Raw genomic sequence first — 19,780 nt, forward strand, 5'->3', positions numbered from 1 at the left:
GTGGCACTGCGCCTGCCTCGAAAGCGCAAGGTCCTGAGTTCCATCTCGGTAGCAAAAAAAAAAAAAAGGAGCAGCCTGGACTACACAGCTAGACCCTGTCTCAAAAAAAAAAAAAAAAAAAAAAAGTCCTTTAACCCTAGCAGCAAACTGAAGGGGCAGTGAATGACTTTGGTCCTATCAGGAGAAGTCTCTGCTTGCGCATTTCTTACCTGGCTGCAGATGCAGAGACCTGTTCCTGAAACACCCCTCTCACCTTAGCAGTCCAGCCATAGCACTGTTTAATCAGTCAGGATTAATCTGCCCGGGGTCTGGAAAGGTCTCTCACCTCCGTCCATGCGTGCTTGAAGGGATATTGTTCACTGAAACCAGTGGTTTCACTCCACAGACAGATCATTTAATCTGTTTATTCTCATCTTTTTTTTTCTTAAAAATAGTTTTTTTTTTTTGTACCAGGGATCGAACTCTGGTCTTTGAGCTTGGGAGGCAGGCGGAGGAACCACTGAGCTAAATCCCTGGCCCTCTTAAAAATAGTTTTAAAGCCAAATTGGAACCCTGGAAAATCTTGCTTAGTTCTTTTTTCTTTTTACCTGACATAACTCCTGAAGTAAATATTTGTGCTATAAGCGTTTGTGTGTTGTAATTTGGTGGCACATGTATATTCAAGGTTGTAGCTAGTAGTATTCCAGAAGCGATTGCTTTACTCTATTTGTGTATATGTGGGGGTACTGTTGGCACTGAAAAGAACTGAGACGATTTCTTTAGAAAGCTTCATATTACACTGTGTAGGTTCTTAAAGCAAACTAGAAAATGACCTATTTTAAAGGAAATACCAAGACCATGATTTCTTTTCTTTACAGAGACCATGAACGTATGGTGCAATAGTCCTACTTTTGGTGGGAAAATATACAGCCATTCTGGTGAAGCAGTGAGTAGTGGTATCCATAGTTTGCAATAAAGTATCCAGGCTGAGAGTTTAGGCTCACATCATAGCTTGAATGATTGTGTTGTTGTACATATTTAAAACATGGAAATATTCCTTTGAATATTTTATCTCAAGGAGCCAGTAGAGGGCTCTTCCCTGGAAAAGCAGCAGGGCAGTGCTGATCACTTTGTGATTCGGTCAAATGTAGGTTGCCCACTGCTGTGCTCTAGAGTGAGTTCTTCCATTGCGTGCTGCGCTCACCTGATTGCTTTAAGTGATTATTTGTTGAGCATTAAAAGTCTAGTTTCAGTGTGACAGCAAAGAATTGTGGTAGTTTTATAAATTTAGGGCCATTTGTAGCACACGCCTGTAATCCCAGCACTTGGGAGGCTCAGGCAGGAGGATCACCATGAGTTTGAGGCCAGCTTGGCCTCCATAGTGAGTTCAAGGCCAGCCTGGCTTCCATAGTGAGTCTGTCTCAAAAAAAAGATTATAAGTAGGTTTCATACACTAGATGTATTATTTCTGGGTAATTCCATATTGATAAAAAATGAAGGATGGTCATAGTATTTATCCCTATGAAGTGTATCATTATTTCATATTGGCCCTGTTCATCCTAAATTCTCAAATTAATTCAGACCCACATTCAGTAGAACAGAAGTTTGCTATGTGGTAGTTCTTAGGGGAAAATAAGTGGAGGATAAGTTACATCCGGGTGGATTTAATATCGAATGATTTTGCTAAGCACTTTTGGATAATAGTGCCTCCCCAAAATGTGCTTTCATTGCTGAGCTTCTCCACCAGTTTGTATTTTAAACAAGGTGATTCTGATATACATGATTCTAGGACAGTTTTTTGGCATAGTTCTGCCAGAAGAGTAGAATGACTTGAACCTGTTTTAAGAAGTTATGGGTTAGGGCTGGGGATTTAACTCAGTGGTTCTGGTGCCTGCCTCGCAAGCGCAAGGACCCAAGTTCGGTTCCTGGTACCAAGAAAAAAAAAAAGTTATGGGTTAACTGGCCGTGGTGGCGCACACCTGTAATCCCTGAGGCTGAGACAGGAGGATCACTGTTCTGTGAGGTCAAGATTAGCCTGAACACCCACCTCAAATAACCAAAAACACCACATGGTTAATTTGGTTTTGGAGGGTACATAATCATAAACTGAGCAGTTCTGTGGGATCCAGACCCTTACTGTGAAATACTAATTAAGCTCCCAAATGGACTCAGATTTGGTTGCCTGCTGTAAGTTTCAGCAGGACATAATTTTCTTCTCTTTCTCCTTGAAAAAATTATATAGTTGCCCTATTAGGAGACACTGTTTCAGGGCTTTTATTAATTTTTTTTTTTTTGAGACAGGGTGTCACTATGGGGCCCAGGCTGGCCTTGAACTCACAGCGATCCTCCTGCCTCAGTCTTCGGAGGGCTGGGATTAGTCATGTACCACCTGGACCAGCGAGATGGTGTTTAAGGCTTTAAAGCTCACACCACCCAATACTCAATTTCACTTGTATTCCTATCATTTTAGAAGTCTGTCAAGCTTAACTATATAATAGTTATGGTGTATTTCCTAATTCTACTTTTTGTTTTGTTTTTGTTTTGCTTTGTTTTTTGAGATAGGGTCTTGCTGTATAGTTAAGGCTGGCCTTCAACTTGCAGGGATTCTCCTGTCTCAGCCTCCTGAGAAGGGTCTTATGCTTTTTATGTATTAAAATAATGTAATTTCCCTATACAGTCTGTGCACATACAAGACGGGGTCGATTACATGGTGCGTCCTGGCTTTAAGTCCTGTGGTAGTCTAGGCTGAACTAGAACTGAGACCTCCTGCCTCAACCTCCTGAGCGCTGGGGCTGTGTTGTGTGCCACTGTGCCTGATGGTTTCTTTGAGCTGTCTAGTCCTGGCTCTTGGATAACATTGTATTTTGCCTTGGCTGGCTCCATGCTAGCAGTCATGAAGTCCCATTTGTTAAGAAGAAGTGTAAATTGTCAGCTTTGAGCTTGTTGAGCACAGATCAGTGGGCTGTAAGTGCTAGATAACCAAAGTTCCAAGACTGAATGAAATAAAGCAAGCTGCTACGAACCCTAGTTTTTTTGTTTTTTGGTACCAGGAATTGAACTCAGGACCTTGCACTTGTGAGGCAGGTACGGTGCCACTGAACTAAGTCCCCGGCCCCTTGGATGGTTTTTTAAAAGAATTTGTGCTGGGTGTTGGTAATGCTTGTAATAGCACTGAGGAGGCAGAGGCAGGAGGATCACTGTGAGTTCAAGGCCAGCCTGGACTGCATGATGAGACCCTGTCTCAAAAAGTAAAGACCAAGAAAGTAGCCTGACTCTGAGGAGACTGGCTCTGTTGGCCACTAGCTGGGTGCCACTGAGAGGATGATTTGGCCACTGTACTGTTTTCAGATACAACCCGGGGTGGGAGCTGGACGTGGGGTTGACTTTTGGTCTGAAATAATCAGGACGCTACCGGGTTCAAGGCCAGGTTGGGCACCTAGTGAGTGAGATCTTTCTGAAAACAAAGCTGAGGGTGGAGGTCAAGGTAGAGCAAGTGCTTCAGGTTTGATCCCTAACATCAGAAAAGGCGGGTGGGGATCGAAGATATAATTAATAATGCTTATTAATAGGGTTGCTGTTATGATTACACCACTTATTATAGTGAAATACACAATGAGATTGCGAATAATGCCTGCATATAGTAAGTGCTGTGGCATGATGAACTTACTTTATGAAGTAGACCTTCAGGGGCAAGACTGGGATGAATATGACAGTACCTCTTGCAGTCACCTAGCAGGGATGTGCTTGAATATCCACTCAAGCTAAATCCTAGGTACAGTGGCTTGCAGTGCAGCCTGCACCTTTCAAATGTTTGGAAAGGAACTGTAGAGCTTCAATGGTTTCTGGTGTCGGGAACGCATAATTTTCCCTGTAAGGAGGAAGGGTGAAGGGTGCTTTGTTAGGGGATGGGGTAGCAGTTTGGGGGGGTTCAGATACTTTTCCACTGGCACTTTGGGGCAGGCAGTTTCTTTTTTGGAAGAGGGGTTGAGAAAAGTTCTCGCTTTGTAGCTCAGATTGGCTCTGAACTCAGTATGTAGCCCAGGCCAGTCTCAAACTCCTGGAGACTCCTCAGCCTTCTGAGTGCTGGGATTACAGGTGTCTGCCACCACGCCCAGCTGGGGGAGACTTTTTTGGTATGAGGATCGCCTTGCGCTTGCAGAGGCAGGAGGCAGGTGAGGCAAGTGGCAGAACCACTGAGCTAAATCCCTGGCCCTGGGGCAGACTTTCTGGTGGAAACAATAGGCTTTGTCATGAAGAAAGGGCTAGTTCCATCGGGCAAATTTAGTACTTAATGTAAGCTTTTTAAACAAAATTGAAAAGGCTCATCTTTGAGAATGACAAATTTCAAAGTAGGGGAAAGGAAGATTTTTTTGCCCTTCTAAATGACTAGCATAGATGAGCTTAAACAGGCTTTACTTATGTGTTTAGTTAGAGACACCCTTGATCTGTAGCCCATCTCAGTCTGGTGTGCGCCACCACATACAGTTAAAAAAGTTTCTAACAGGCACAGGGATGTAGCTCAGTGGCACTGTGCCTGCCTCGCAAGAACAAGGTCCTGAGTTCGATTCCTGGTGCTCCCCCAGAAAAGTTTATAACCCAATGATATAGATACAGTCCAATCACATCACTGTAGCACAGTCAGAGGCTTCAATTGCCTTGGTGTAAGAGACTTAATTATTCATCATTCTGTACCTACAGGCTCAGCCTAACCCTAACTCTCCCATCAACATGCCTTCCCCTCTTTTCCAAGTGGGTTCCCTGATTTTATTGCCGTGTGTGTGTGTGTGTGTGTGTGTGTGTGTGTGTGTGTGTGTTACTGGGGATTGAACTTCGGGGCACTCAACCACTGAGCTCCATCACCATCTTCTGACAAATTCAAGGCCAGCCTGAGCTACATACTGAGATCCTGTCACAGAAAGCAAAACTTTGTGGTGATCCTTCTGCCTCAGCCTTCCTTTTGTAACATTTTGTCTCATTGCTTTATTATTTTTGATGTAAATAGTTTTTTCCTAACCCTTTCAACATCATTCTCTACCCCTTAATACTTTTTTTTTTGATACCGGGGATCCAACTCGGGTCCTTGCGCTTGCGCAGCAGGCAGTGAAACCACTGAGCTAAATCCCCGGCCCAATACTTTTTTTCGTTTTTACTGTACTGGGGATTGAATTTAGGACCTTACGCTTGCGCAGCACCACTCAGCTAATTCCCTGGCCTCATCTACTACCTCTTATCACTTGAGCAGTTGTTTCTAAGATCAGAGATAACTTCATACATAGACACAACATAGCTTTCAGAGTCAGGAAACAGCGATGGAGTGCCTTTATCTAATTGCTGTAATTGCTGCCCCATTTCATTGTTTTTATCTTTTTCATTGGTTTTTTTTTTTTTTTTTTTTTGTACCGGGGATCAAACTCGGATCCTTCCGCTTGCCCAAGCAGCGGAACCACTGAGCTAATCCCGGGCCCCCTGTTTTATCATTTTTAACACGAAAAGTTTCCTTCAAAGATTTTTTTCTTCCTTCAGTAAATGATTATATTTAGTTGCAACATAGTATAGAAATTATGTAATGGGAGCTATTCTTCACTTTGGGTTTGTCTGATTTTACTCTTGCAAGGTATAGGTTAAAGCAGTGTCCTGTTCTCAGAGCAGATATCTGAAGGCACGGGGTGTCCGTGTTGATACTCCTTCAGGTCAGGGTGTTATCCTGTGTCTCCTACACAAGTGTACTGGTTTTCATCAAGATTTCTATAGTTATCCTTTTAAATTCTGTAAAACCTGTGGTAATGTCTCCTAGATCTTGATATTGTAATTTAAAGAATGTGTAATTGATATTGTGTAACAGGAAGAAAAGGTCTAAAGGTGCAGGGGAAGTGGGAGGGGTAGGGGAAAGGAAAAAAAGGAAAAGAAAAAATATGAGAAAAGGAAAAAAATGGAAACAAAGTCTTTGCAGATAGGGAAGGGTGGAGGGGGTGAAGGGAGGGCAGGGGAAGGGGAAAAAAGTAAGAACCAAGATACTCATGTAATGGTACAAGATCCCAATGGTGAATGCAACTGTATTTTATATGTAAAATGTACCAATAAACTTAAAGGGAAACAAAATTATAAGGGAACATGAGAAATCTAATGTTTAAATCGTTGCTGGGATAATTTGTCTTTAAAATTAAATTTAAAAATTTTTAAAAAGCTATTTTAAGAATAAAAATATTTCTGTAGTTAGTTTTTTAAAAAGTTGTGATAAAAAAATGACTGTACCATCTTACCTAGTAATGAATGTACATTTCATTAGTGTTAAGTGTTCACATTGTGAGACAGTGCTCTGGACTTTTAGTCTGTGTGAGTGTGTGTGTATGAGAGAGAGAGAGAGAGACAGACCGACAGACAGACTGGGGATTGAACTCAGGGCCTTCCCACTGAGCTTTGCCCCCAGCCCTCTTGGTTTTGTTTTGAGGCAAGGTCTCACTAAGGGGCCAACTTGTCTGGGCTGGGCTCCATCTTCAAGTGCTGGGATTATGGCCATGTGCCCCACCATGCCTGGTTGGGCTTTTTTAGCTTGTAAAATTAAAACTTACTATACACCAACTCCCAGTTTTCTCTTCAGGGTCTGGCAATCACCACTCTTACTTTCTGTTCAATGAGTTTGACTATAGTGACACCTCCTTGTCCATGGGGTGTGTTCTGAGACCCCTAGTGCATTCCTAGAGTCAGACCTCAAAAAATGTTGGTTTTGGGCCGGGATTTAGCTCAGTGGTTTTGCCGCCTGCTGCACAAGCGCAAGGTCCTGAGTTTGATCCCCAGTACCAAAAATTAAAAAAATTAAAAAACGTTGTTTTTCTCCTGTATATACCTATAATAAAATTTATTTTACTGTTTTTTTAAGAAGTCTCCCAAAGGCTTTTCAAGTTCATACAATTTGAAAAACATTTGGTAAATACACCTAATTTAATTTTTTCTTTTATTTTGGTACCAGGGATCGAACTCAGGACCTTGCACTTGCAAGGCTGGCAAGGTGCCACTGAGCTAAATCCCCAGCCTTAATTTAATATTGGTAGGTTAATAAAATAGGTACATTTTCATAGTTATCATCATTACATATAATAAGATTATATCCTTATTCTACTTCAGCAGTAGTCAAGCTGATAATGTATTAATTACATATTTAAAATCATAAGCTTATTTTATGACAGTCTGAGTTGCCCTGTCTGGGCTTGAACTTGGAATCTTCCAGCCTCAGCCTCCTGGAGTGCTGGGATTATAAGCATGCATCACCATGCCTGGCTGTTTGTTTTTTGGAATTTGTGGATTGAATCCAGGATCTTTATGCTGGTTCCTGAGTCACTCTCCAGCCCCTCTAATTTAAGTCATTCTCACTAATGTTATTTCATTACTAAATATGTTTTCCAATAACTCTGCCTAAAAATAATTTCCAAAATTATCTTGGTAAATTGCTACCTTAAAGTTATACAGAGTTAGGTAATAGATATCCATTAACCACCCAGTCACCTACAGAAAAATAAAATGCTCACGTTTGCACACCCCAGGGTTCTTATTTTTACAGAGACCAAAGCCAGGATCTGTCAGTAAAGTCATTCTCTGCCACACTGAGAAATTACACTGGGAGAAGCATGAGCCTATAGAAACTGGGAGATGGGAGATTCCTACATTTTCTGAGGTATAGAATTCTGGCATATGATAGTTTACAATTATCTCCTTCCTAGGTTTCTTGGTATATTATGATAAAGTTTAATTTCTAAACACAGGAGTTACAAGAATAATACAATGAGCAGTTATAACAATATACTGTAAAAAAAAATACTGCATTAAAAGTTACTCCACAGGTCACTAAAACCTTGAAAAGTGACATGGATTTGAGGGCTGCTCTATGTAAGACAGCTCTTAAGTGAATTCATATGAGTAAGTGTCTTCAAGACTCAACCTCGTTGCCAGGAGTGGTGGTACACACATGTGATCCCAGCACTCGGGAGGCTGAGGCAGGAGGATCACCATGAGTTCGAGGCCAGCCTGGGATAATACAGAGTGAGACCCTGTCTCAAAAAAAGGGACTCATCCATGTTGCAGTATGTGACATGATTTTCTTTTATAAGGGTGGAAAATACTGTTGCATCTCTATGTATACTCATGGAGTCACACATGGTACAGACATTACCACGTCTACATCTTGTTTACCCAGTTGCATGTTGCTGGGCCCTTGGGTGCTTCTGCTATCAGCTCTTGTGAAGAATGGCTGCTGAGACCACGGATGTGTAAATATTTTTTAGAGATCCCACTTTCTTTTCTTTTGGAAACATACCCAGAAATGGGAGCACTGCATCCTAGAGTAATATTATTTTTAATTTTAACACTTTGTATTCTAATTAGGCAAATCCTGAATTTATTGCCCTGATATTAAATTTTAACATAACCAATCTGAATAGAGATGAGATCTGAACCAAAATGAGCTTGCTGCAGTTTTCCCTCTTGTGACTGAAACTTGTTACTGTAAGGAGAGGTAGTTTGTTTTTTTGGTACCCAGGATCGAACTCAGGACCTTGCGTTTTTGAGGCAGGTGTGGTGCCACTGAGCTAAATCCCGGGCCCACAAAGCTACTATTAAACCCCAATTTTCTGTCCACTCAGAATTTTGGCACTCATTCTTAACTTATTCAGCAGGTAGGTATTTTTTTTAAACTTTATTTTGAAGAATTCCAAATTCACAGGGAGTTGCAAAGGTAGTGCAGAGGTCTCTTGCACCTTTACCTCGTTTCCCCCCACAAGTTATCTTTCTATATTTCGGCAGTCTGGGGATTGCATGCGGCCTTCACCTATGCTGGGCTAGTGATCTGCCACTGATTACCATTATTATTACCAGTTAGTGCCTTCTGTGCCACAGCCCCAGGCCCCACTAGATTTTTTCCCTTGGTGCTAGGAGTTGAGTGAATCCAGATCCCTTGCATGTGGTAAGCACATGTTTAACTCTTGGAGTATCTGAGGTCTTTTAGTAAAAGCACAAGAGATAGCAGTCACTGTTATCTACCTATCCACTTACTAGAACTTTCCTTTGGTGAGGTCACCCTTTGAACACTACCCAAGACATAAGGGTCTTTAAAAAGCTAAATTTAAAAAGCTAAAATTCAGATCATGGGTTCACTGTCAGAGAGTATAAGGGCAGGGCTTAGGAATCTTTATTTTGAAATACTTGAGGGTGACTCTATTAGGGAAATTAACATTTCCTTTTTTTTTTTTGAGACAAGGTTTTGGTATGTAGTCTAGGATGGCCTAGAACTCACTGTGTAGCCCAGGCTGGCCTCCAACTCGAATCTTCCTGCTTCAGCCTCTTCAAGTGCTGGGATTATAGGCATGTGCAATCACACCCAGCAGGATTTTGGATTGTTTGTTTGTTTTGGTACTGGGGCAGGACCTTGCACTTGCCAGGCAGGAGCTATGCCCGAAATGTGCAGCTGAGCTAAATCCCCAGCCCAAAAGGATTTATTTATTTACTTATTTATTGGTACTGGGATTGAACTCAGGACCTTGTACTTTTGAGGCAGGCATGGGAACCACTGAGCTAAATCCCCAACTCTTGAATTTGCTTTTTGTTTTTGTATAGGGGATCAAACTTGGGACCTTGTGGTTGCCAGGCAGGTGTGGTGCCACTGAGCTACATCCCCAGCCCTAGCCTTGAATTTGTAGTGATTCTCCTGCCTTGGCCTCCCAAGTCCTGGGATTACAGGCACAGGCTACTGTAACTGGCTATGACCAGTATTTATTGACCTATCAAGGATTTCCTGAATCCTTTCTATAGGAAATAGTAACTCATTTACACATAGAAAAACTGAAATTTAAAGGATATAATTGTTAAACTACAGTTGACCTCAAACATGAAGATCGTTATGGTTTATGGCTGGAGATGTAGTTCAGGGACAGCCTGTTGTGTAGTGAGCACAGGTCACTAGGCTTAATGCACAGTACTACGAAGACAAAAACAATTAGGGCTTGGTTATTCCTAGAAAGAGGAAGGTTGTCTTTTCTTCTTTTAGCTATAGAAAAATGGATGGCTTCTTATAAATTAGAAAACTTTATTGTTAGTATACATAGTGGTCCTATCTGAGATAAGTCATTATTCTACATAAGTACAGGAAAATTCAGAAATAGTGCTGTAAGAACACCCTTGCATATGGAAAAGGCCAAAAGCGCAGGGCCTTGCACTTAGGAAGGAGTGAAGTTAGCTCCTGTGCAAGGGTGAAAAGCAGCTTTCTGCAAAGCCTGTTCCAGTGAGGGAGCGTCTTCATTTCTGGATTAAGCCACACTCAAACTTGTCCTACCCTAACTCTGAAGGGCTTTCTGTTTTCTTCCTTTCCGGTTTGTAGGTATTTGCTGTAAGCTGTTGGTCTGTGGTGGCTCAGTCTCTTCCAGTGACTCCAGGTGGAAAGGAATATATGTAGATACCTGGTGTATGAAGCTCACTGTGTACATCCCTGCCCAAGTTTAGGTACCTCATGTCAAGATTTTGGCTGCACAAACTAGTTCTGAATCTTTGGGAACATAAGGACATGTTAGGGAACCTGAGCCCCAGAGCAAGTGCTCAGAAACTGCTTTGAGGGCTCTATCAGTCTTTGGGTTCTAAGCACATTTTGGCTTACAGCACTGGTATTAGCCCTGTGTTAGACAGACTGTTAGAGTCAAGTAGTGCTAGGCCGAGTGGTGGTACACACCTGTAGTTGCAGTGCTCAGGAGGCCAAGGCAGGAGGATTGTGGCAAGCTGGAGGCCAGCCCGGGCTCCATAATGAGTTCAAGGACAGCCTGAACTACATAGCGAGACCCTGTCTCAAAAACCGAAGAGGAGGGGCTGGGGATGTTGCTCAGCAGCAAAGCACTTGCCTGGCAGGTGTGAGGCCCTTGAGTTCAATTCCCAGTACCAAAAGAAAAAAAAAACAGGGCTAGGGATTTAGTTGAGTGGTGCTGCCACTTGCCTTGCAAGTGCAAGGTCTTGAGTTTGATCCTCAGTACAAAAAAAAAAAAAAGCAAGAAAAGAAAGAAAAGAAAATCACTGGGCCGGCAATTTAGCTCAGTGGTTACGCCGCCTGTCTCGCAAGCTCAAGGATCCGAGTTTGATCCCTGGTACCAAACAAAAAACCAAAGACGGGGGAAAGGAGAAATCAGGTAGTGCCTAAAATCAACATTTTGGGGCCAACTACAATCGTGGGGTAGAGTGCTTTTATTTATGTGATAGCAACTGAGTGTTGCAAGTTTAGCGTAAGGGTCAGCTTTTTGATACTATGCCCAGGCAGATTAAGCCAGTTATTTCTAGGTCTGTGTGAGATACAGAGTTATTGACCTCTGTTTTATTTATTTTTATTTTTAATTTTTTTCCAGTACTGGATCGATCTTGGGACCTTGCACTTTCGAGGCAGGCCTGGTGCCACTGAGCTAAATCCCCGGCACTTGACCTCTGTTCTATTAAAAATTGAGAACTGTAAAAATTTATATTCTGGGCTGCTTTGCATATAGGTCTGGACTCACGAGGGAGTTTTAAAATCAATTTAATGGGTCTGACTAGCATTAAAACAAATAAGTAGTACCGAGTAGGGGGAAAAAGTCCCTTATCACTGTGTATCACAAATACTTAACCAAAGTTAAGTATTTACACATGTTTTATTGGCTTACAATATGAAAATAATTCTTTTGGGGGTTTTTGTTTAATACATTACAGCAGTTTTAAGTTCACAGCAAAGTTGCAGAAAGTACAGAGCTTAGGGCCAGGGATTTAGCTCTGGTTCTGCTCACAAGCGCAAGGACCCAAGTTCGATCCCCAGTACCAAAAAAAGAGAAAGTGTAGAGTTTGCATATTCTCACTCTACTTTTTCTTTCTTTTTTTTTTCTCTCTCTCGTGTTTTTGGTTTTTGAGACAAGGCTGGCCTCAAATTTGCAGTGATCTTCCTGCCTCTGCCTGCCTCCTTAGTGCTAGGAATACAGGCATGCGCCACCACACCCAGGTCTCCCTCCATTCTTGACATACACTTCCACCCTTGTGGAAAACATATATATTTTTTTTTTTGGTACTGGAGATCGAACTTGGGTTCTTGTGTTTGCAAAGTAGGCGGCGAACCACTGAGCTAAATCCCCGACCAAAATTTTCTTTCTTTCTTTTTTTTTTTTTTTTTTTGTACCAGGGATCGAACTCGGGTCTTTGAGCTTGTGAGGCAAGTGGCAGAACCACTAAGCCAAATCCCTGGCCCCCTGAAAATATATTTCTTAATGCATTAAGTTTTAAAGTCTGAGATGCTTGGTTCAGTGGCACACACTTGTAATCCTAGCACTCTGGGAGGTAGAGGGAGGATGATTGCAAGTTTGAGCCCAGCTTGGGCAGAGACACCCTGTCTCTGAGTGAATGAATGAATGAATGAATAGATCAATAGAAGGGCTGGGAAGGTGGCTCAGTACAAAGGTTCCCAGTATAAAAAAAAGAACAAGTACATAAATAAAATTTAAAAAACTTGAGGGCCAGGGATTTAGCTCAGTGGTTCCACTGCCTGCCTTGCAAGCTAAGGACCCGAGTTCGATCTCCGGTACCAAAAAAAACCCCAAAAAACTTGAAAGCCACAGCTCTATACATGTCTGCTTTGAAAGCTGGGCCGGGGATTGAGCTCAGTGGCACCATGCCTGCCTTGCATGTAGGCGCAAGGTCCTGAGTTCAGTATCCCGGTACCAACAAAAAAAAAGTAATTTGAGTGAGTTTGTGGTATTTTGTGAGTTTTTGGGCAGTAGAATGGGAGGCTTAAGAGTTAGGATAAGAGTAAAGTTAAGAATTTTCTTTGAATCTTTAGCAATTAACCAATATGGTTGAGATGGGATTTTCCTGATTCAATAGTTTAGGATAGTTAAAGTGGGATTTGCATCAAAGCTTTTGATAGTATATTATAGTTGTAGTTACTGAATGTATATAGTTCGTTGAATGTAGGATCACATGACATAAATGTCATATTAAGCTATCTGACAGGACATCCTTTGTGATTTAGGACTGGAAAGGTCTGGTCTATTTTATGTAAAGTTAGCTGTTCTGGCATTGTGTCATTTCTAGTATTTCTGTTTTAGGTAAAATGTAGGCCCACAAGCAATAGAGGTGGTAGGACTAGAAGAAAGGGATTGTAGTCAGTAGATCTTTGTGTTATTGTGTTGTCTTATTTTAATGTGAAATAGTTTTCAGGAAAGACCATAAAAATAAAGTGTTATTTACGTTTTAAGCCATTAAATTATAGATATTAACTTACTAGCTTCTTTTTTTTCTTTTGCTTCAAGGTTTGGGCCCCATGGGATCCCCGTGACAGTATTTCCCAAAAGGGAATATAAGGATAAACCGGAAGCCATGCAGCTCCCAAGTAATACATTCCAAGAAGGGACAGAAGTCAAGCTTGAGGCGAATGGTGCTGTTCCCACTGACCCTTCTCCTGTCCCTGTCTCCCCTCCTGAGCCGAGTGTGGCGGAAAGTCTGTGGACGTCCAAACCACCACCTCTCTTCCACGCTGGAGCGCCTTACCCTCCCCCTTTGTTTATCAGGGACACCTACAACCAATCAATACCTCAGCCCCCTCCTCGAAAAATAAAGCGGCCCAAGCGAAAAATGTACAGGGAAGAACCCACTTCGATAATGAATGCTATTAAGCTGCGACCCAGGCAAGTCTTGTGTGATAAATGCAAGAACAGTGTTGTTGCTGAGAAAAAGGAAATCAGAAAAGGTAGCAGTGCAAGTGACCCTTCAAAATATGAAGATAAAAAGCGGAGAAATGAAAGTGTGGCTACTGTGAACAAAAAACTGAAAACTGATCCTAAAGTGGATGGGAAAAACCAAAACGAAAGCCAGAGAAGAAATGCTGTGGTTAAGGTATCAAGTATTGCTCACAGTAGAGGCAGAGTAGTAAAAGTTTCTGCTCAGGCAAATACATCAAAAGCTCAGCTAAGTACTAAAAAAGTGCTCCAGAGTAAGAACATGGATCATGCAAAAGCTCGGGAAGTATTGAAAATTGCCAAAGAAAAGGCACAAAAGAAGCAAAGTGAAACCTCTACTTCCAAAAATGCACATTCAAAAGTCCACTTCACACGGCGGTATCAGAATTCTAGCTCAGGTTCCCTCCCTCCTCGTGTTCGCTTAAAACCACAGCGGTACAGGAATGAAGAAAATGACTCCTCTCTGAAGACGGGACTCGAGAAAGTGCGGAGCGGCAAGGTGGCACCCAAGCCCCAGTCTCGCTGCACCTCCACCCGCTCAGCAGGTGAGGCCCCTTCCGAAAGTGAGAGTCCCTCAGAAGGCCCCGAAGAGGCCAGCAGTGAGGTTCAGGACACGAGTGGAGTGCATGCGCCTGGTGGGCAGGATGAGCCGCAGACACCGGGCACAAAGGGCACCGAGAGCAATATGTCTGTTTACGTGGCCCTAACGCAAAAGAAGTGCGACTCTCCCAGTGCTTCGGTGTGTAGCGCTGATAGCTCAGATGGTTTGAAGCCTTCCAACTCTGAGTGTAGCTCTTCTGAAAGCCTTGACTTTCCTCCAGGCAGGGTGCATGCGCCTTGCACCTCCTCTGCTTCCTCCTCTTCAAAGGAAGAGAAAAAGTGCAGTAATTCCTTACAAATGAAAATCTTTTCCAAAAACGTCTCTAAATGCATCACACCAGATGGCAGGACCATATGTGTAGGGGACATTGTTTGGGCCAAGATCTATGGCTTCCCTTGGTGGCCAGCCCGTATTCTTACTATAACTGTGAGCCGGAAAGATAATGGCCTTTTAGTCCGACAGGAGGCCCGGATTTCATGGTTTGGGTCTCCAACCACTTCTTTCCTTGCTCTTTCGCAACTCTCCCCTTTTTTAGAAAACTTCCAGTCACGCTTTAATAAGAAGAGAAAGGGCCTGTATCGCAAGGCCATCACAGAGGCTGCTAAGGCGGCCAAGCAGCTAACCCCCGAGGTGCGGGCTCTGTTGACACAGTTTGAAACGTGAACATGGACAGTGAGGTAGGCAAGAATCATTGTGAGGCGCCAGTTTTCTAGGCTAGTTAGGAATAATTTCTACAAAATAGGTTGGCCAAATTGGACAGAAAAATTGCACTCAGTTGGCTGTCTTTTTATACTTACTTACCTTATAGCCATTTTTAGACTGAGAAGTTTCAAACTGAACAGGCAGTCACTCAGATTTGTCTTCAGGAAGTGAGATTTTAGTAGTATTTTCCAGGTTTGAAATCTGAAACCATCCCAAGGCACAGAAGCCATAGCCTCAGCTGAAACTGAATGTTTGCAGGGACTGTTATTTTTTGTACCTATTAACTGTATATACACTCACACTCAGACACAGACACAATACTGTCTGTCACTATGTGACACAGGTTGCATATTTGAGTTTTTAGTAAGAGATGATGAGCTGGGGGAAGAGGGAATATTTAATGACTACTTGTTTTTTAAATTAACAAACACTTAGCCTTTCTGTGCGTATAATGGTATAAAAGTTTCATATGTGGGTGTTTGACAAACTGAGATGCTTGCTGTTTATTCAGTTACAGAGGGGAAGTAGTCCAGTGTTTGCTTCCAAGTGTTAGAACTGTTGGTCAGGTTTGAACCATCACTCTTTTGTTCAGTGGGGACATAACTAACTTTCAAGCTTTTGGTTTGGGAGTTTAGGTAGGTTTGATTTTGGATATGTAAATAGTTGGTTACTAAATTTGGTCAGATTTCTCCTGACTGGTTGTTCCTAAATTCTTAGGATACGTCCTAGTAAATTACACTTTGTGAATTGTCATGTGTAATTGTTGCATTTCGGATGTACCTAATTTGATAATTTTAAAAAAATATTTCCACTTAAGGTATCTGTTTGCAGGTCAGAAAATGAGAAATGTAATTGTGTAATGCTCTGAAATGTAAAAAACAAAACAAAAAATCTGTAAATAAAATCAACTAAATCCAAATTATTTGTGTGTGTTTCTCAAAAAGCTTTGAAAAATTTCAAGATGGTAGAAAATTATTCTTTGTAATAGTGTTTAGAAAAGGCGGAAGACCAAACATTTAGTTTCCTGTTTGCTGTCAGGAAATATATTATCTGAGAATAGTTATAAGTCAGATAATATGAGGTTGATCAGTATATTCTTAAAGTGAAGTTTTGTAGAATAGAGGTATGATGTGCTTCTAGAGTTCAACTCCCACCAACTTGCCATAAATGAGTAGGATTTAATTTTCCATTTTTAGCCTTCATAGTTCATCACGTGCTTCTTTTTCTTTTGTACATTTGGGTAATTATAATCTGTCTCTTTCCTGTTTTGTTTTCTGCCTCAGGTATGACTGCTTTTGGGGCTGGTAACTTAGCTTGTTATTTTTCTATGTGGTCCATGTGTCCCTAAGATTTGATTCCTTATTTTCCACTTGTAGCTTTGTATTGTTAGCAAAAAATGAAAAATATATCTGAATTCCTGTGGAGGCAAGTTTATCCTCAGATTTCTTAAAGTTGCTTTCAAACTTTTTTGTGTCTGACTTAAATTTGGTGTGATTTCAGTCAGTTTGACACTTTTGGAAACTTGAAACTTAAAGAAGGCAACTTTTTGTGGATTTCTAAATCCAGTCTGGAATATATTAGTTACTGTGGAATTAATAATGAAGATTATTAGACAATGGAAATCAATAGGCTTCTGTCAGCTCCTTTTCGGTTTGGACTTCTTTGATTACCATTTTCTGCAAAAACAAGTAGAACTTCTTTTGGGGAATTCAGTCAATGCTTTTTGATTTTAATAAACACACAAGTTTAAAAATATTTCACTTGACTAGAACATATTTCTTTCCTGCAAACAGAAACAACTATTTTAAATTTCTCTGATTATAATAGGTTGAAATACGTTCACAGTGTGATGGAGGGGCTATAAGGGAAGTATCTTCAGAGATTTTTTGGATATGTTTCAAGTTAATGAACTTGTTCATTCAGGTATTTAAAGTTTGAAATCTACAGTTCAGAAAGCTTAGAAAATAAAATTCTCAGGCCTTGCAATCTGGGTGAGATTTATGATACTGATTTTGAAAGTGGGTATTGCTAATAGGTGCTTTGGCAGGTGTGCTATTACAGTATAAACCATATTTGGTTTGTTTCAGAAGCCATGGGGCAAGGGAGAAAGAAAGTGATAAAATCATGATTGTGAAATACAAAAAACATTCAGTTTTGTCTTCCATACCTTTGAAAAGCGAAGCCCAATCACAAGTTTACATAGTCTAATTTTCTCAAATGATCCATCCATTTGAACTTTCAGTCTGGCATATTTCACCTGAAATTCAATAGGAAAACAAGTTTAATAAACTATAATCTTAAAATATATTTTCTATACACTGATATAGTAGCTGTATATTTAAAAGTGTATTTGAGCTGGGTATGGTGGTGCGGGGTTGTAATCCCAGCACTTGGAAGGCTGAGGCAGAAGCATTGTAAGTTTGAGCCCAACCTGGACAACCGATTTATTAAGACTTGATTCAAAAAAAAAAAAAAAGGAAAAAATGGGTGGGGATATGGCTTAGTGCAAATCCTGTGTTCAGCTCCTAGGTTCCCCCCCGCAACAAGTTTTTAATAGAAATTTCTTAGATGAGTGTTTCCACTGTCTGCTATAGGTAGAGATAGCCAACGTAGGTAACTGTAGCCACTTTTAGGTTTCCCTGGAATGACAAAAGGCTCTGCATGGACATAACCCATGTGAGTATTTTTCCCCTTCCAGGTCAGTGGTCTGTGAAGAGGGAGTAACACAAAGGATAAGCAAGACAGAAGCCAAGCGAAGTAAGAGCCGTGCAGACTAAGAATGTCATTATTTGTAGAAATAACCAGAAATTTAAAACATCAGAATATTTTTCCTTTTTAATGTTCTAGAACTTACAGACCAGGAAGCTGGCTGGTCATTTGGAAGAGGCATCCAGTTAACTATTTACAGATGCGGAACCCAAGACCTAGAAGACAGGAGTGAGGTAGCTGGGGAGACTGGGGTTCACTAGGCTGCAGTCTTTGCAAGAATTGGTGGTGTGTCCTTACCTGAGAGGGAGCGTGTGAGTGTGTCTGTGTGTGTTTGTTTTGTTTCTTTGAGACAGGGTCTTACCTTTTTTTTTTTTTTTTTTTTTTGGTATGAGGGATCAAATTTGGGTCCTTGCACTTGTGCAGCAGGTGGCGAAACCACTGAGTTAAATCCCCAGCCATGGGTTGACTTTTAACAAAAGGGTTTGGTCAGGTATGGTGCACACCTGGAATCTCAGCACTAGGGAGGCTGAAGCAGGAGCATTACTTTGAATTCAAGGCCAGCCTGGGATATGGGCTAGATAGTGAGTTCCAGGTCAGTCTTAACTACACAGTGAGACCCTGTCTCAGAAAAACAAGAAAAAATTTAGGTATCTTAACTGAAGAAGTTTTGTCCAGTCAATTAATGTATTTGTTATGTATCGGAAATGTACTAATAAAGATTTATGTCTAGCGATGGTCTCCAGTAAGTGATTTGCCAGAGACAATGAAGACTCATTTTCTACGTTGGGGCAAATTAACTTTTTGCTTTGACATTGTAGTAATATTACAGCTATTAACAGTCTTCAAAGAAATGCCTGATATAGGGAAACAGTAAGCTGCATTCATTGTTGCTGGCTATGAGTTCCTACTCAAGAGCTTCTTCATATTCTCTTTACAGCTATGTGCACTTGCTGTATTCCTTCAGCTAAGTTTGTGTAGAATTAAAAAATGATACCATTAGCAATTAGCATATTCTATTATGCTATTTGTTTTACTTTGGTTTCTTTTGAGACAGTCTCACTATGTAGTTCAGGCTGGCCTCCAACTCGCAGTAATCCTCCTGTCTCAGCCTCTGGAGTTCTGAGATCACAGGTGTGTGCCACCATGCCGGGCTTGTTTAATTTTGAGGCAAGGTCTCCCTGTGTATGCGTTGCACTCACTAGGTGCTAGCACAGGCTGGGCTCAAATTCATGATCCTCCTGCCACAGCATGGGATTACAGGCAAGCGCTGCCACACCCATCTTTGTATAATCTTTTTGATAACATCTTTTAAATTTTCAATGCTCTTTTTTTTTTTTTTCTTTTTTCTTTTTTGGTACTGGGGATGGAACTCGGGACCTTGTGCTTGAGAGGCAGGCACTGGAACCACTGAGCTAAATCCCTGGCCCACGATGCTCTTGTTCTAGAAGGTAATGGAAATTAAGCCACAACAGAACTGCCCACTTGTAAAACTTACATGATTTAGTGTAATTGTATTTGCCAAGAGTAGGTTTTAATTAAAACTATCCTCTTCCAATAATAAAAACAATCTTTTGGACCTTTTTTTCTTGGTACTGGGAATCAAACTTGGGCCCTTGTGCTTGTCAGGCAGGCGGAGTGCCACTGAGCTATATCCCAGGCCCTGGAGCATTTGATGAATATGGAAACCATTTATTGTAGTACTAAATTTGAGTTACTAGCTAAAACTCAAGTTATTTACATTCCATCATAGTATTTATCAAATTTTTGTAATAGCGTGCTATTTATTGGCACGCCCCCCCCCCCCCCCCTTGCAGTACTGGGGACTGAACCCAGGGCCTTCCCACTGAGCTGCGTCCCCTGCCCCTTTTTTTCTTATTTTGAGACAGTCTTGCAAATTGCCTAGATTGGGTTTGCACTTGAGGTCCTCCTGCCTCCCCCTCCCGGAGTGCTGGCCTTACAGGAGCGCAGCACCAAGCTGGGCTTCTAGTCAAATTCTGATTAACTTAAATAGTTTCTATAAATTACTGTTATTCTGGGGGGGAGGTGTAAAGGAAAAAGATTATACTCTCAA

General features: G+C 41.4%; 1 protein-coding gene across 25 annotated transcripts in view; it reads left to right on the forward strand.

The window, feature by feature from the left end:
- Positions 1 to 19,780, forward strand: part of Pwwp2a (PWWP domain containing 2A) — a 38,793-nt gene that overhangs the window by 9,251 nt on the left and 9,762 nt on the right. For 7 of the 25 annotated variants that reach the window (XR_015444816.1, XR_015444817.1, XR_002387743.2 and 4 more), the window contains exons 2-3: positions 13,272 to 14,242; positions 17,848 to 17,942. The exons of 7 other annotated variants lie outside the window; for them this stretch is intronic. Coding sequence is in view for 10 of the 18 variants with exons in the window: in XM_087194884.1 (XP_087051010.1) it covers positions 13,272 to 14,242; positions 17,848 to 17,942 (1,066 nt within the window). In the remaining 8 variants the exon portion in view is untranslated. Of the gene's footprint in view, positions 1 to 857; positions 926 to 8,762; positions 10,465 to 13,271; positions 16,803 to 17,698; positions 17,758 to 17,847; positions 17,943 to 19,780 lie in introns of those variants that run through there. 11 more of the 25 variants (XR_015444815.1, XM_087194885.1, XM_004836460.3 and 8 more) reach the window with 6 other exon arrangements.

This window comes from Heterocephalus glaber, unplaced genomic scaffold (assembly GCF_053883595.1).
Source record: "Heterocephalus glaber isolate CG9 unplaced genomic scaffold, H.glaber_assembly_v1.0 deba00001606, whole genome shotgun sequence".
Taxonomy (NCBI): domain Eukaryota; kingdom Metazoa; phylum Chordata; class Mammalia; order Rodentia; family Bathyergidae; genus Heterocephalus; species Heterocephalus glaber.